The 14,003-nt window shown below is 39.4% G+C and overlaps 1 protein-coding gene across 4 annotated transcripts in view; it reads left to right on the plus strand.

Moving 5' to 3' along the window:
- C6 (complement C6) overlaps positions 1 to 14,003 on the plus strand; it is a 30,743-nt gene that overhangs the window by 13,519 nt on the left and 3,221 nt on the right. For 2 of the 4 annotated variants that reach the window (XR_010622428.1, XR_010622429.1), the window contains exons 11-17: positions 822 to 993; positions 1,995 to 2,106; positions 2,476 to 2,608; positions 3,682 to 3,873; positions 4,365 to 4,455; positions 5,332 to 5,573; positions 11,590 to 11,677. Coding sequence is in view for 1 of the 4 variants with exons in the window: in XM_065739933.1 (XP_065596005.1) it covers positions 822 to 993; positions 1,995 to 2,106; positions 2,476 to 2,608; positions 3,682 to 3,873; positions 4,365 to 4,455; positions 5,332 to 5,573; positions 7,489 to 7,670 (1,124 nt within the window). In the remaining 3 variants the exon portion in view is untranslated. Of the gene's footprint in view, positions 1 to 821; positions 994 to 1,994; positions 2,107 to 2,475; positions 2,609 to 3,681; positions 3,874 to 4,364; positions 4,456 to 5,331; positions 5,574 to 7,488; positions 7,979 to 11,589; positions 11,678 to 12,268; positions 12,550 to 14,003 lie in introns of those variants that run through there. The other 2 variants (XR_010622430.1, XM_065739933.1) reach the window with 2 other exon arrangements.

Genomic DNA, 14,003 nt, shown 5'->3' on the forward strand with positions numbered 1-14,003 from the left:
TTAAAGATTTAGTCCTGATGTAGCCTGTCCTTCCCCTTGCTGGGCTGGTCTCAGGCATCTTTCACAGTGCTCAGACTCCCTAGGCAGGAAAATTTATGTCTGCAAGGATGTTATCTGTTAGACAACATACACAAAAAATACCTAGGATTTATCAAGATAATAGGATAAGCAGTAGTTTGTATCCTTTCCCTCAAAGACCTGAGGATGTCTTTGGCCAGGGAAGCATTAGACATGTGGGGGAGGGCTGTTCACAGCTGCATTCAGGGTCAGATCCCCAATGTTGTTAAATTTTTACATTCATACCACTGTCATCTTACCAGGATATCATAAATTCACATCATAACTTTTACTTAAAAATCCTGTCAATTTCATCAAAGATAATACAGCATAATCTTCTCTTACAATCCATGCCACTTCTTAGCCCATCGTGATAATCAGAAGGTATTGAAATAAAGGAACAACTACTAATAGAAAATTATTAATATTTAATTTGATAACTTATCATTTCATGGGTCATCTAAGCAGGTTGTCAGCACCATGAAAAAGCAAACACCTGTGTGTGCAGTAGAATATATGCTACTTCTGGACTGAAATGTGACTTGCAATCAAAACTGGAAAAGATGGGCTATGGGCTCTCATGAAGCAACCTGAAATTTGCCTATCTCTTTGGAAAACTTCACACTCTAGAGATAATCTACTCTGTTAACAGTAACAATTTTAAATTCTATGAAAATGGCTATTGTGAATTTACTATCACTCATTTGTGGACTCAGCATAGTACAGATTTATAAAAAAATGGGTCTTTCTTTTATATCTTGCAGTTGCTGTAGATGGTCGCTGGGGTTGCTGGTCTGAATGGAGTTCATGCAATGCTTCTTTCAAGAGAAGAAGGATCCGGGAGTGTAATAACCCAACCCCAATGAATGGTGGAAAGCCCTGCCAAGGTGAATGGGAAGAAGAGGAGGACTGTTATGTCTCTGTGTTCTCAGACAAGTAAGAAGATCATTGATCAAAAGACTCTTCAGGCAAAGTTATGGAGCCCTCCAGAGTGGCTTTGTGACCAAGGAGAAATGGCAGACAGCTCTCCTTTTTGAACTTATGTGGTATGGGCTGAGAAAAGGAAATATTGGAAAATTTTTGCAACTCCTTTCATGTTGAGATTTACTCACTGTTTATTCCTAGAAAAATGACTGATTAATTACATCCTATATTATGTCTGTAGATCTAAGCTATTTTTATGGCTATTTCACCAAAACTATGAAGAATTCATCTACTTATACTCACCGGAATTGGTAGTTTCTTTATCTTAGTGCTACATTCTCTTAAAGGTTTAAGTCTGAGCTCAGTGCCTTGGAGAGAATTCCACTGAAATTAATGAGCTGTTCATATTCTTGCTTTGATTGCATCTAATGTACAAGTTTTACATGGTTTCAACTCGTAATCATAATTCCAGTGCCAAAAGTGACTCAGTTTCTTGCACCTTTAAGAGTAAGAATTTGAACAGGTTCAGTTTTTCTGCTAAGAGTCACAAGCAGAAACAGATGAGCCAGTATTTTCATTATCCCTGTTGTAATGAAAGCAGAGAAGATTATGGAGCAGATTGAAGAGGATGAAAAGCAATGGACCATGTGGTTCTTTGTTGCTTACCTTAGAGACCAGGCTTGACCACTCTGCACTGATAGAAACCAGCCTCCTTTAACCATTGCCTGATAGCAACAATTGGGTTTCGACCATATAAGCATTTTAAGGGGGTATTTTAAGCATTCACATTAGATATGACAAAAACCTACTGAATCACCATATTATTACTCATAAACCTAACCAAACTGGCTTCTTCACATATACATATATATATATATATATATTTTTTTTTTTAATTATTATTTGAAGAGGAAAATACTCTGAGCATTCCTGACCAAAGCTTCTTATATTCTGCCACTGTTACTTTGACAACTGCTTAGGATGTATCCTTACCAGCAACTTTTACTTTTCAGAGGAGCTCCTTGTATTAATGATGATGAAGCAAAGAGAGAAGTGGATGCTGTGGCTGGTGAACTTGAGTCTGGATGCTTCCGCCCGGACCCACCAGAAAATGGATTTATCAGGGTGAGCATGAAAAATGATTGAGATGGAAGGAAAACATACTAGCTGCAGTCTCTTTCCTAGCTTGACACCCAAGCTAAGTAGTGTGCTAGTGAGAATGTTGCTGTATATGGTATGCTGTGGGACTCCAGTTCACCAGCATCCATGAGCAAGTGAATAAAAAAAAAAGTGAAAACCACTCACTGAATATTTTGTAGCCATTGCATTATTTAGCATTGCTGGACAAATATTCCCTAGGAGACTGGATGACTCCTGTTTCAGAGAAGGAAAAGCACTAAATGCAAGACTTTTAGCACTGATTTTTTTGACAACATATATTTTCATTCAAGATTTTTTACAGACTTCTTACTTTTGGGGTTTTTATTTTGGTAGAATGAGAAGAACCAGTATGCGGTGGGGGAAGAAGCTGAAATTGTCTGTGTGAGTGGTCATGTCCTCACTGGCTATCAGTTCCTTCGATGTTTGCCTGATCAAACTTGGACACAACAACCTGTTGAATGCCAACGTAAGAAACAGCAAACTAGTTTTGCTCATCAACAAAACAAGTCATGGAAAAATACCCAAAATAGACTATAATACAGTTTTTAACATAAGAATCTGTAGTGATATCTAACTTAAAGCATTCACACTAGACCTGTCGAAAACCTACTGAGTTGTTACATCGTTCAGTTCTTTGAATTCCAAAGTGTTGCTGCCCTGTGGTGTGCAAGGATATTGCAATGTTAAATGTTTTAGAAAACACTCAATTTTGTAAGGTTCTTCTCTCTTCCAGTTTTAAATATCTTTGAGAGAGGACTCATCTTTTCTATCCAGATTCATACAGATAATTTTTATGTTTGACAGTTAGGCTGAATGAAGTGTTCTTGGAGGAGTTTGACTACCATTTTTATATTAAATTAATTATTAATAATTTAGTAGTTGGGTAGAGATAGTGATAGGAGGATGGTTGGACTAGATGATCTTATAGGTCCTTTCCAACCTTATGAACTTATGAACTTATGTCTTTAAAATCACCTTTACACTGCCTTGAAAATCTCCACAGAAAATGAATGCCTCAGACTATTTATAGATGAGTCGATTCATCAAATATGGGTGAGAATCATCCTGATCTTGCTGACAGGAGAGTTTCTAATAGCTTGTTAAAACTAAGTGTAATTTTATTGACTTACTATTCATTTTATCAGAATAATTTCTTTGATTATACTTCCAAGTTCTCTAATGACAATGGTTTTAATTGTTTTGTCAATAGCTTAATTTACAAAAGCAAGATTAAAATATTCTGTAAATGCCAGTCATATTTTAACAAATTGTGAAATTAAATTACTCTTAATAGCATACATTAGTAAAGGATTTTAGTTATTTAGCTACTGATCAAAAAGTATTTTTACAAAATACATTTACAGGCATTGAAAATACCTAGATTTAATTATGACAAATATTATATTTGAATGTCAGTGAAGTGTTTGGTGTTATTGTGAGTGCTTTCGTAGCTCTTCACCGGAAGCATTATGATTTGCTGTAAGTATCCCTACTCCATGAAAATGACCAGAATTATATTCTTTTATTTTTTTAATGCAGCCTCATTATGTCTCAGGCCACCGACATCTGACAGTGTTGAAATTTCCCCATTTAAGCAACACTACAACGTTGGTGAAACTGTGAAGCTAAGCTGCCGAGCTGGGTTTGTAGTCACTGGTCAAACACAGTATACCTGTGGAAAAGACCTGTCCTGGTTCCCTTCTATTTTGAGGTCTATTACATGTGAAAAAGGTTAGTATCTCTGCAGATGCATTACTGTTTCTATAGTGCTGCTATCCACAGCTTGATTTGTTATAACTAGATATAACTAGAAAGCAGATTACTAGTTTTCAGATGTATAGGAACTGTTCAATAGACTTGGATTTACTTTTTCAGACTTTTTGGGTGCAATGTACTGCACTTTGTAATTATGAAATTGCAACACAGAAACTATAATCTTGGAGAAAAAAAAAAGCTTTGGGAAAAAGCTTTTTTAACAATGCTTTATGAAAGTTAAGCAGGAGAATTCATTCTTTTGAAACTTCATGTGCAAGCTTTTCCAATGACTCTTGCAAAGATTGATGTATACTAGTGGAAAGTGAGCCATTGCACCTGTTGAAGAGTGAATCACGGAACTGTAGGGGTTCAAAGTGATCTGTAGTGATCATCTAGTCCAACAGGAAAAACTGTAATAAATACAATTTAGCCCTCTCCAGTTACAAGAACTCTTACTCTTGTTTCAGATGAGCAATCCAAAATCAGAGGGTTCTGCAATCCAGGACAAAAACAGGTTGGCTCTGAGTGTGTTTGTATGACTCCGGAAGAAGACTGTGGGTAAGTTAAACAATTTCATTTGAAAAAGCCAGTTTCCCCAACAACAGACATTGTGAAGACAAAACAAAGAGTAGCAAAAGACAACAGCAACATGATGATTCCTGGTCTCTGATTAATCAGTTATGCCTCTGTATCCAAATTACAGCCCTCTTTATAATCCATGAAATAAATGAAAATTAACCACATGGCACACCACAGTCCATCCTTCTAATCTTCTGACATCTGCTATTGGATAACCCCACTCTTCTGCCTTCCTTTTCCCTTCAATTTCTACACTTTCATAGTCATCACCTTACCCTAATGTGGCATATTACTTCTGCTTGATATCCACCTTTTTCACGTGAACACGCTGCAGAGTGCACTGTACACTTCAATATTCAGAGCATAAGAGAATACATAAGAATTGGACTTACTGTCTTTTAGCAGAACACCTCCTGCACAGACATTCGAACCTTCAAGTGAATAAAGGGTTATCCCAGAGAATTTTTAGTAAATGGCTGGCCAGGGTGGAGGTATGGTGTAGGGCTGGAGATAAGACAGATGAACATGGCTTGAGAATGAGCCAGATTGCTGTAGCACTGAAGTCAGTGCAGGGTCTGTGGAAGTGTTCTTTGCCTTGTGGAAATATCAGTACTTCCTGTTTTCTCGTGCAGTCTCATCCCTGACTTCTCATCTCTTGGATGGGACCAAAGCCACTTCAGGTCATAGCACTATGCAGTATCAGGGCCTTCCCAAGCAATAGTTGGGAAAGCTTTAGGTCTTTAGACATATCCAGCCTGGTCATGGGTTTGCTGTTTTTCATCTTATGTTGTTGGAGTATTTAAGTATTATTGCATCACAGCCTGTTGAAATAATTATTCTTTTTCCTTGGGGCAGCCACTACTCAGAAGACATTTGTGTGCTACATGTTCTTTCTGAACAGCACGTGACGAAGTCCAGCTGCCAGTTTTCAGCTGAAAAGTGCCTTGGAGAGCAGTCATTTCATTTCTTGCATGCTGGCCCTTGCCACAGTAGGTCCAAATTAGACTGGGCTATTGAAAGAGCAAAGCTCTCTGCAAACAGCTTGAGGAAAGTGCCCTGTGGCTACGACACCTGCTATGACTGGGAGGAATGTCCAGGTATGGCTTCTAAATGGTGGCATTTATCCCTGTGCACAGGCCCTGAAAATTAAATGTGCTGGCTCCTTCACTGTGTAAGAATGGGATTTACAGACACTGTGATCCTCTTCAGCAAGTTACTGTCAGAGAAGTGTGGAAGTGCAGTCAGTACTGTGTCCCTGCTAACAGGTGTTGCACTCAGATATGTGTCTTCTCCCTTAGGCACAAGTGGTGTAGCCACTTCCCATAATTAAGGGATAAAAGAAATTTGAAGATTAAGGGAATTATTTGGGAAGAATTAATATTTGTATCCTTAATCACAGAGACGCAGCCAAAAATGTTATCACCTACTCCCCACGAGTCTACTATAACTACCTGCTTATACTTCAGGAGTAAATCTGGGCCACACCTTCTGTAGCATGTAATTAAATTATGAAACTAATCATAAAACTACTCTGTAAGACAGGGGCCATCAGCCTTAATGGGATTTTAATGGTAAAATTTGCTAACACCCATATGTGAAAGCTGTGTTTATTAAGAGTTTTAATGAACTAGCTAAGCTGTTTGGTGAAATCCCTAAGAGGATTATTTTATAAACACTGTTGTGCAACTTGGCTATTTACTTTTTAACTGGGTGATAACAGCAGTAGGATTTCCTGTAAGTGTCTGAGGTGTTGGCTGGCTCCACGCACATCGTGCGCTTGCCAAGAGAAGGCTGAGTGGCAGCCACACTTGTTCCCCCACTTGCTTCCAGAGACAAATATGATCCCATCGCACTTCATCTGCTTGTGGAAAAAAAAAAAAAAAAAGTAACAGCAGTGTGAAGCACTCTTAAAATCCTGCTTTGCAAGATGATTTATGTAGCACAGGATTTGAAGTAGGTGGCTTAAAGCTACTGCACAAGGTATTGCTTCAAGTGGGGCTGAAGCACTGAACAGGACCAGATGTGCCCTTCAGGGGGTGTGGCAGGGTGGGCTCCTGTGTAGGTGATCATAATTTCAAAAAACATTTAGCTTACCTATTCCAGAGCCCCTAAGAAGCCTAGTTCTGTTCCTACTATGAAACTGGCTTAAGACTGGATTCTGTGCCATCACCTCACTGTTTTTCATTCAGAGACCCACAATAGAAGCCTTGTTAGTAAGCAAAAATGACAATGAGCAAGAGTCTTGGGAGGAATAGACATTAAGTTTTCATTGTGGTACTCAGGAGGTTTGAACTGGACCTTCTTCCTCACCATCTACTCAAAAATCTTCTTTCCCATGAGTATGCACAATTAGGATATGGAAATTAATAAGTAGTTGTGCTCATGACTGTATCAGCACAGAAGCAGTTTTTACAGCAGTACCACATGGAAGAAGCTGAACTCAGTAAAATGCATATTTTTCATTTGTTTTAAGAAAAGGGAGGCAGGAACTTAGTTTCCTGCCCAGTGAATTTCTGGGAAAGAATATAAAGAGTCAGAATCTGATTAGATCAGAAATGGGTAATGAAATAAACGGCAGGACTGAGTTTTACCACAGGCCAGCAGCAGGTAGCTTAGCATTCATAAAGGGAGCTCTAATGAAACAGGAGCTGGCACAATATGGACCTTAAGACTCCATTTCACAGCAACATTGAGTGCAAAGATAATTGGGAACAGAAAGTCAACTTAATATCTTTTTGTTTAGAAGAAAGGTCAAGGTAAACTAGTGGATAAAAATAGTTAGATACTTCATTTCTTCCGCTGTAGTCATTGCTGCAAAAGCTGATACTTAAAGCTCCTATTGTCTCTGTTCCCAATATCCTGCTACCTAGTGTACGCACTATAAGCTTTCTGACTAAGGTATCATGAAACTGCAATAGCATTTTTCCCTGTTGGCTTTTGAAAGGCTGTCAAACTATAAAATGTTTTCAGTCATAAAATTTGCAGCTAAAACTCCAACACATTCATTACCAGAGTCACAGACGCAGTGCTCCTGCCTAATGCCTTACCAGTGCCCAAGAGAAGACAGCCAGCTTCACTGCATCCGGATGGAGTCGACAGGGAGAAGAAAGACAGTCAGTCACTGTGTGCTGGCAGCCATGAAGTGTGCTGGCATCAGACTGGAGGTGCTGGAGGAGGAGAGCTGCCTGGGGTAAATCAATGGCTCTCCTAGTGGCCACCGCTGTCATCCCACCACAAATGGGGTGAGCCACCATAAGGAAAACTCAACTGGTTATAAAAGGACAAGTGGATTCAGAAAGAATGGAAAAATAATAATGATTGTAAAAGTGAGCTAATTTAATGGGAGAAGAGTGGCAGTGGGATTTTTATTTCACTTTGAAAATGACTTGAGCTGTAGGGGACTGCTTTCATTGTTGATAATTCTGCATGGGTAGAGGGAGAGAAGAGAGAAAATGGGTAAAGAGAAAGGGAGGCTCTGCCTCTGGTCTCTCTGGTATTGGACAAGACTGCCTTTCATCATCCATTTGTTGCTATGTCTCTTCACTGGTTTCATTATTCTGCACCTTGGTATTCTTCACTATTCTGCCTTGATGGCTGAGAGCACCCTGGGTAGACTGGGCACTTCAACACAGAAGTTCATAGAATGAATCACAGGAAGGTTTGGGCTGGAAGGGGCCTTTAAGATCATCTAGTTCCAACTCCCCGCTATAGGCAGGGATACCTTCCTCTAGACCAGGTTGCTCAAAGTCCCATCCAGCCTGGTCTGGAATGCTTCCATAGAGGGCATATCCACAACCTTTCTGTCACACCACCCTCACAGTAAAGAATTTCTTCCTAATATCAAGTCTAAACCTACCATAAAACAATTCCCCTCATCCTGTCACTACATGCCCTTATAAAAAATCCCTCCCCATCTTTCCTGTAGGCTGCCTTCTGATACTGGAAGGCCACTATAAGGTCTCCTCAGAGCCTTCTCCAGGCTGAATAGCTCCAGCTCTCTCAACCTGTCCTTGTAGGGAAGGTGCTTCTGGCCCTCTTCTGGACCTGATCCAACAGCTCAATGACCTTCCTGTGCTGGGGGAACATCATTTCATATTCCCTCTGATACATAGCAGTGTCACAAAGGAGTCTACACCTGCAGGCACTCACTATGCAAATGCAGGGAGCAATACAAAATACCAAAATCCACAAATATTTAGTGATTGAGTGAAGCTTTCAAAACCATGATGTTTTTTTTCAATAAGAGTAACTGAATGGAGGAGTAGTTTGCTTTCTGGGTTTCTTTGTTTTGATCCTCAGGCTCAGGATTTTACAAGCCAGAGGATTAGAAACTTGCCTTCAAAACAGGGGAAACTTGACAATTACTTTCCTCAATTAGCAGTGAGCTGAACAATGAAAATCAGGAGGTGGCAGGGGAGAAGCATACAAAAAAGTGCCTGTTTGTGAATGACATATCCAATGTATAACTGTCACAATGGGCTAGGGAATGGGTAGAGTCACATGGGAACACAAAGAGGGCTGCACGTGAAATGATTATTTCCTTTCCCCATAAATCCCATGCATTTGTGATGCTGCCTGTTTCCCTAAATCAACAGCAGTTAGTTTGAGCTGGATGGAGCTCAAGAAAAAGACATATTGAATCCTTCAGCTAAATACAATAAAGCATTACTATTTTGCCTAAAACGTAGTCAAAATGATTTTAATAAAAATACAGTTTTGCCTTTGTACTTCTATTCTTCTTTCATCAAACTGAACGTTTATACTGATACGCTGGCAATGTTCCAGGAAAATGTTGCAGATTTCATTGTCCCTGGCTTCTGTTTTTATACCCTTATTTCTTACTGCTGTTAACATTGTGTAGGGGAATAATCACTCAGAATGGCTGTGTATGCCTTCCTCACCCTCAGCAAACACTGAAGATTTCTCGCTTCTGGCCCTCTATCCTCAATACTAGCTTTTCATTATAAGATTCTGATTCCACTGTGACTATCTGGCAGTGTATGTTGTGATGGGAGGAATTCTTTTTCCTTAAAGCTTTTCACCATAACAAATTGCAAGATTAAGTTGTTTTCTGACAAACAGAAGCAAACCATAGCTACCTGACTGCCCCCATTTCTCTGACACCTGTAGTCTGAGTGGCTGTGAGCATTCACATTGAGACCTGTGATGTTCTCTCATGCTGATGGGGACAATTCCCATAGTTTCAGTTTTACAGTCGAGCATGATGACACATAGTGGAGACATCATGTGCTGCTCACTAATAAGGTGGTGACAGCCATAACCTGAATCCAGAGGAAATTTTCAGTTTGTTGAAATCAGTGTGAGTTCTACTGTTGGTTTCAGTAGGATGAAGATAGCACTTGCAATGACTTCAGACTCATTGCTATGCTTTGTGACAGAGGTCTGTAATCTTCACATCAAATACTGCAGCTTCTGGATATTTCCTGTAACATAAATATTTTTCTTAGAGTGAGTTCTCTTCTCCTACTGTGATAACATATATTAGGTAATTATAGAGATTTCCTGTTCACTGGTGGCAGGAAATGTCTGCCCTTCTTTGCCATTGTAAGCTCCAAGTAACATTATCTAGTTTGATGGATCACTGCCTTGGGTCATAAATTATAATTGGGAAAGATGAAGCAACACCCGAACTGAATCTGTCAGGGTAACCAGAGTCATGGGGAACATACCAATTCTCAAAGGACAGCTGCCTCAGTAATGCAGCATCTCCACTGCTCAGAAAAAAAATCTCATCTATTCGTTCCTAACGTCAGAGAGGAGGCATTACTCAGAATGAATATTATGAGCATTTCCACCAACGCAAGAACTTCCATACAATGTTTCATATTTAATTTTTCTCTACCACAACAGTATGTTGAGTGTTATGTAGAATAAGCATACTACAGCTCAACAGCTGAGGTCTGATTCAAAGGCTGGACAATTAGCAGCTGCTGTTCTGGGCTTTTGTATAAAGTCATTGCAATTGTAATGTAGAATGCAAAATCTGACCAAATATAGAAAAGAAATGAATATATATTGTTCAAGTTTTGTCCTTATGAGAAAGGAGCAATTCAGAGTTTGCTTCAAAAGCACTGAAAATGGGGTAGGTACAGGCTTCAATAGTAACTGGCAAATCTGTCACAGTGGGCCAGTACATAATTACTGCAGTTACTATTTCTGCTTACAGAAGTGAGAGAAAACATCTTGTACTAAATACATTGTCTTTATTTCAACTGTTATGTAGAGTTAGATACCTCTTACGAATTTGGTGCAAAATAAGACAGTCGCTACTACCAGTGTATACAAAATGCAGAGAACAATAAGAAGGTGGCATCAAGTAGTAGTTCACTCTGGGTTCCCGTGGAGTTCTCTGTTATCCAGAGTGCACCCTGGCTGGCACTGAGTGGTGAATCTCCAACAGTGGCATAACTTGTAGTATTCATGTTAGATCCAGTTCAACATATTTAAGAGGAAGCATTCAACCACATTTTCTGCTCAGAGAGCTCTAAGCATTACACTTTAGGTAGTTATTGTCAGATAAGAGGGGGTTCAAATACAACTATGACTCAGCTCTGATGGTGAGGTCATATGGGACAAAATGCTACAAATAACAGTCATTTAAAACTTAACTGTTAATTTAACAAGATCTGAAGGTTCTATGCATTTTTATGGGCATAAGTCTGAAGGTTTCTGATGTTGAGAGGTTTGGGTACACTGATCTTCCTTCTTGTGTATATGTATCCAAGCTAATAATCTTTGGCTGTCCTTTTAGTCAAGGAATGGGAAAAACTGTCCCTTAGAGGGCATTACTACTGAAAACAGGCCGTATGAATTAGGCCCTAAAGGTTTAATGTGAAGTGAGATGGAAGTGGCTAGTAAAAATGCAAATATTTATGTTATAGATATCTAAAAATTGATGAATAATTCTTCTACTTTTAAAACTCTCTCTCTCTGTTTATTTTATATCTATATCCTAATGTTTAATTTCCAGTACTGGGTTGTTTGATCTTATAGATCACAGCCATGTTTGCTTGCACTTTGCAGGAGAAGTGCTTTGGTCTTGATCCAAAAAGTACATTGCTTTAGATGAAACTTTTACTTTTTTCTCCCTAGAGGCAAGTTCTGACTTAAGTTGATAGTCAAGGAGTCTTTAATGGGACACAAATGAGCTTTAAGGAAACCAAGAAATTATTGCAGAGAGGTAAGCTGATGTTCCCATTTTGTTCTTGGAATTTGTTGCTGCCATAAATTTCAGGGCAGCAGAGCCTTTCACCCGTAATAATACGTTATTTTTCAGACAAATCAAGTACAAAAGCTATCATATACATGTGTCTGCTGGTATGGGACATCAAGTAGGAATTTCAGGCCCTTAATGAACAGATTGGTCCAATCAGATGCTGTCTTCAAGACCTGATCAATATGACCTATGTGTTAAAAGCTACTCAGGGAAAAAATAAAATTAATTGCAGTTTCCTCAGCCCACTCACTGTTCACTTGTGTCTCAGAAAGTCCTTCTGACAAGGCACTGCAAAGTAGACCAGCTGTAGGTTCAGGTTGTCAGCCTATAGGATGTGATTGCAAATAACAGCAAAAATTACAGGATCTGTTCCTGGAAATCAATTCAGCTGGAGAAAACAAAAGGCGTAGCAAAGTAAGCAATTATTTATTTAAATATGAACTGGCTAAAAACATTTGATTTTTCCTTCTAATGTTCATAATTAACATCTGTCATGCAATACAGTCAGTGTAATGAAGGTTGTAACATGTAAGTGCATAAATGCCATTGCCACAGTCTCTCCAGAAATGAACGACTGAATGTGCCACCAGCCGCCTCCCTTTGGGGAGCAAGACTGACCTCACTGGTGACTACTGATGGTCTCCACTTACACCAGCAGCCAACTGCAAGGTTTGCTGCATCCCTCCTACTGCTGCCTTTCGTTTGCACTTAAGGGATAATTGCAATTTTGAAAAATAGCAGGTTGGATTCTAATGTATCTACTTGACTACAGCTGAAGACTTGGGATAGGAGCACAGGGAGGTTGAAGTATTCCCATTCCCTGAGATTGCCACTGCATTAGGTTAAAGGAAATAAAAAAGCCCTGAAACTAACTGCTGGTCCTAAATAAATAAATAAATAAATAAATAGAAAAGTTCATTAAAATGTCCACTAAAAGTGAACCATACATTCAGGCAGAGTGACATTATTTCTGCATCAAATGTGTCCTGGTTGATGTTAGACTGCATTACAGAAATTAACCAGAATGATGGAATTGTTTCACCAGGGCAGTGCACTAGGAAAAACATTTTTGCAAAAAACTGTGTCTAAGGACTGCACAAGGAGCAGAGACAAAGAACAGTGACACACACTAGTCAAGCTGCCAGATTCAGCAAGCATGCTTTAGATTTCAGGAGGCAGAAGTGAACTGTCGGTTCACTTTTTTTTTGTCGGTGTTGGGGGACTGAGGGGTTTTTCTCTTCATTTTAAGTTTTTCTCTTTTGACAGTCACAGCTCTGGAGGCATTTGTGTTATTGTCTAAGTCCCAGAATAGAAGACAGTGAAGCCACTTTGCCAGGACTTAGCTGAAAATGACTGAATGACCACTAATTCTGCTTCCTGGTCCCTGTAATCATGACATTGACATGCACTGTGCTACTCAAAATACAAAATCTACAGTGAGGATTGAAGGAAACAATAGTGCAGATATGACAACTCCTACAACTGGGAAATGTGTTAGGTTTCACATTCAAATGTCTTGGTTTAGTTCTTATATTTTCAATGCCAATATGATGACCTGTCTTCAGATTCATCAGTGGTGACTCTCAGAATTAAAAAAATGACCCAGTAAGTGGCACTTCAGAACTGAACCTTAGCAAAGGTTATTTTTCTGAAATTACTTCATAACTATTACTTTGTAAAGCAATTGCACTTCAGATTTCATTGCTCATTTAAGTTCAGGCTATCGTGTGAGTGGAGCATTTTTATTCCCATGCCCTCAGAAGCATCAGAATTGGCTCACTGTAATGCAGCAGATGACTGAGCATGTTTCTGTCCTCTGTCAAGCATTCTGGTTGTGTCTATCTAAGGACCATTATGGCAGAGGATTTAGGAAAGAGCACATGATCATCCTTACTGTTGAATTACTTAATGTGGTTGTGGTCTGTGCTAGCCAGTCCTCCCCCAAACTGAATTTGGGCCCAGTGCATTAACACATGTGGACCAAGAGCTGTTTCCAGGAGGACAACTCATCCTGTGGTAGGAGGTTAGCTCGCTGGATGTGAATTGACACAAGCCCCTTTAACTCTGGGGCTGTAAAATATCTGATCTGTTTAATTTACTGGTACTAACACAGGCTATCTGATCTTTCCCAGGAACTCCTAGACTTGATTTACTTTATTTGCATGCTCCTATCTGTTTTCAAACTCTTTGTCATGCATTAGGGACAGACAACAGTCCAAAGGGTCAGTGTTCAGGGACAGAGAAATGTTCCAGGTTTTGAAGTATAAACAAAACCTAACACAACCACGAG

The sequence above is a fragment of the Cyrtonyx montezumae genome, unplaced genomic scaffold (assembly GCF_038088225.1).
Source record: "Cyrtonyx montezumae isolate F1298 unplaced genomic scaffold, pur_monq_1.0 scaffold_25, whole genome shotgun sequence".
NCBI classification, from domain to species: Eukaryota; Metazoa; Chordata; class Aves; order Galliformes; family Odontophoridae; genus Cyrtonyx; species Cyrtonyx montezumae.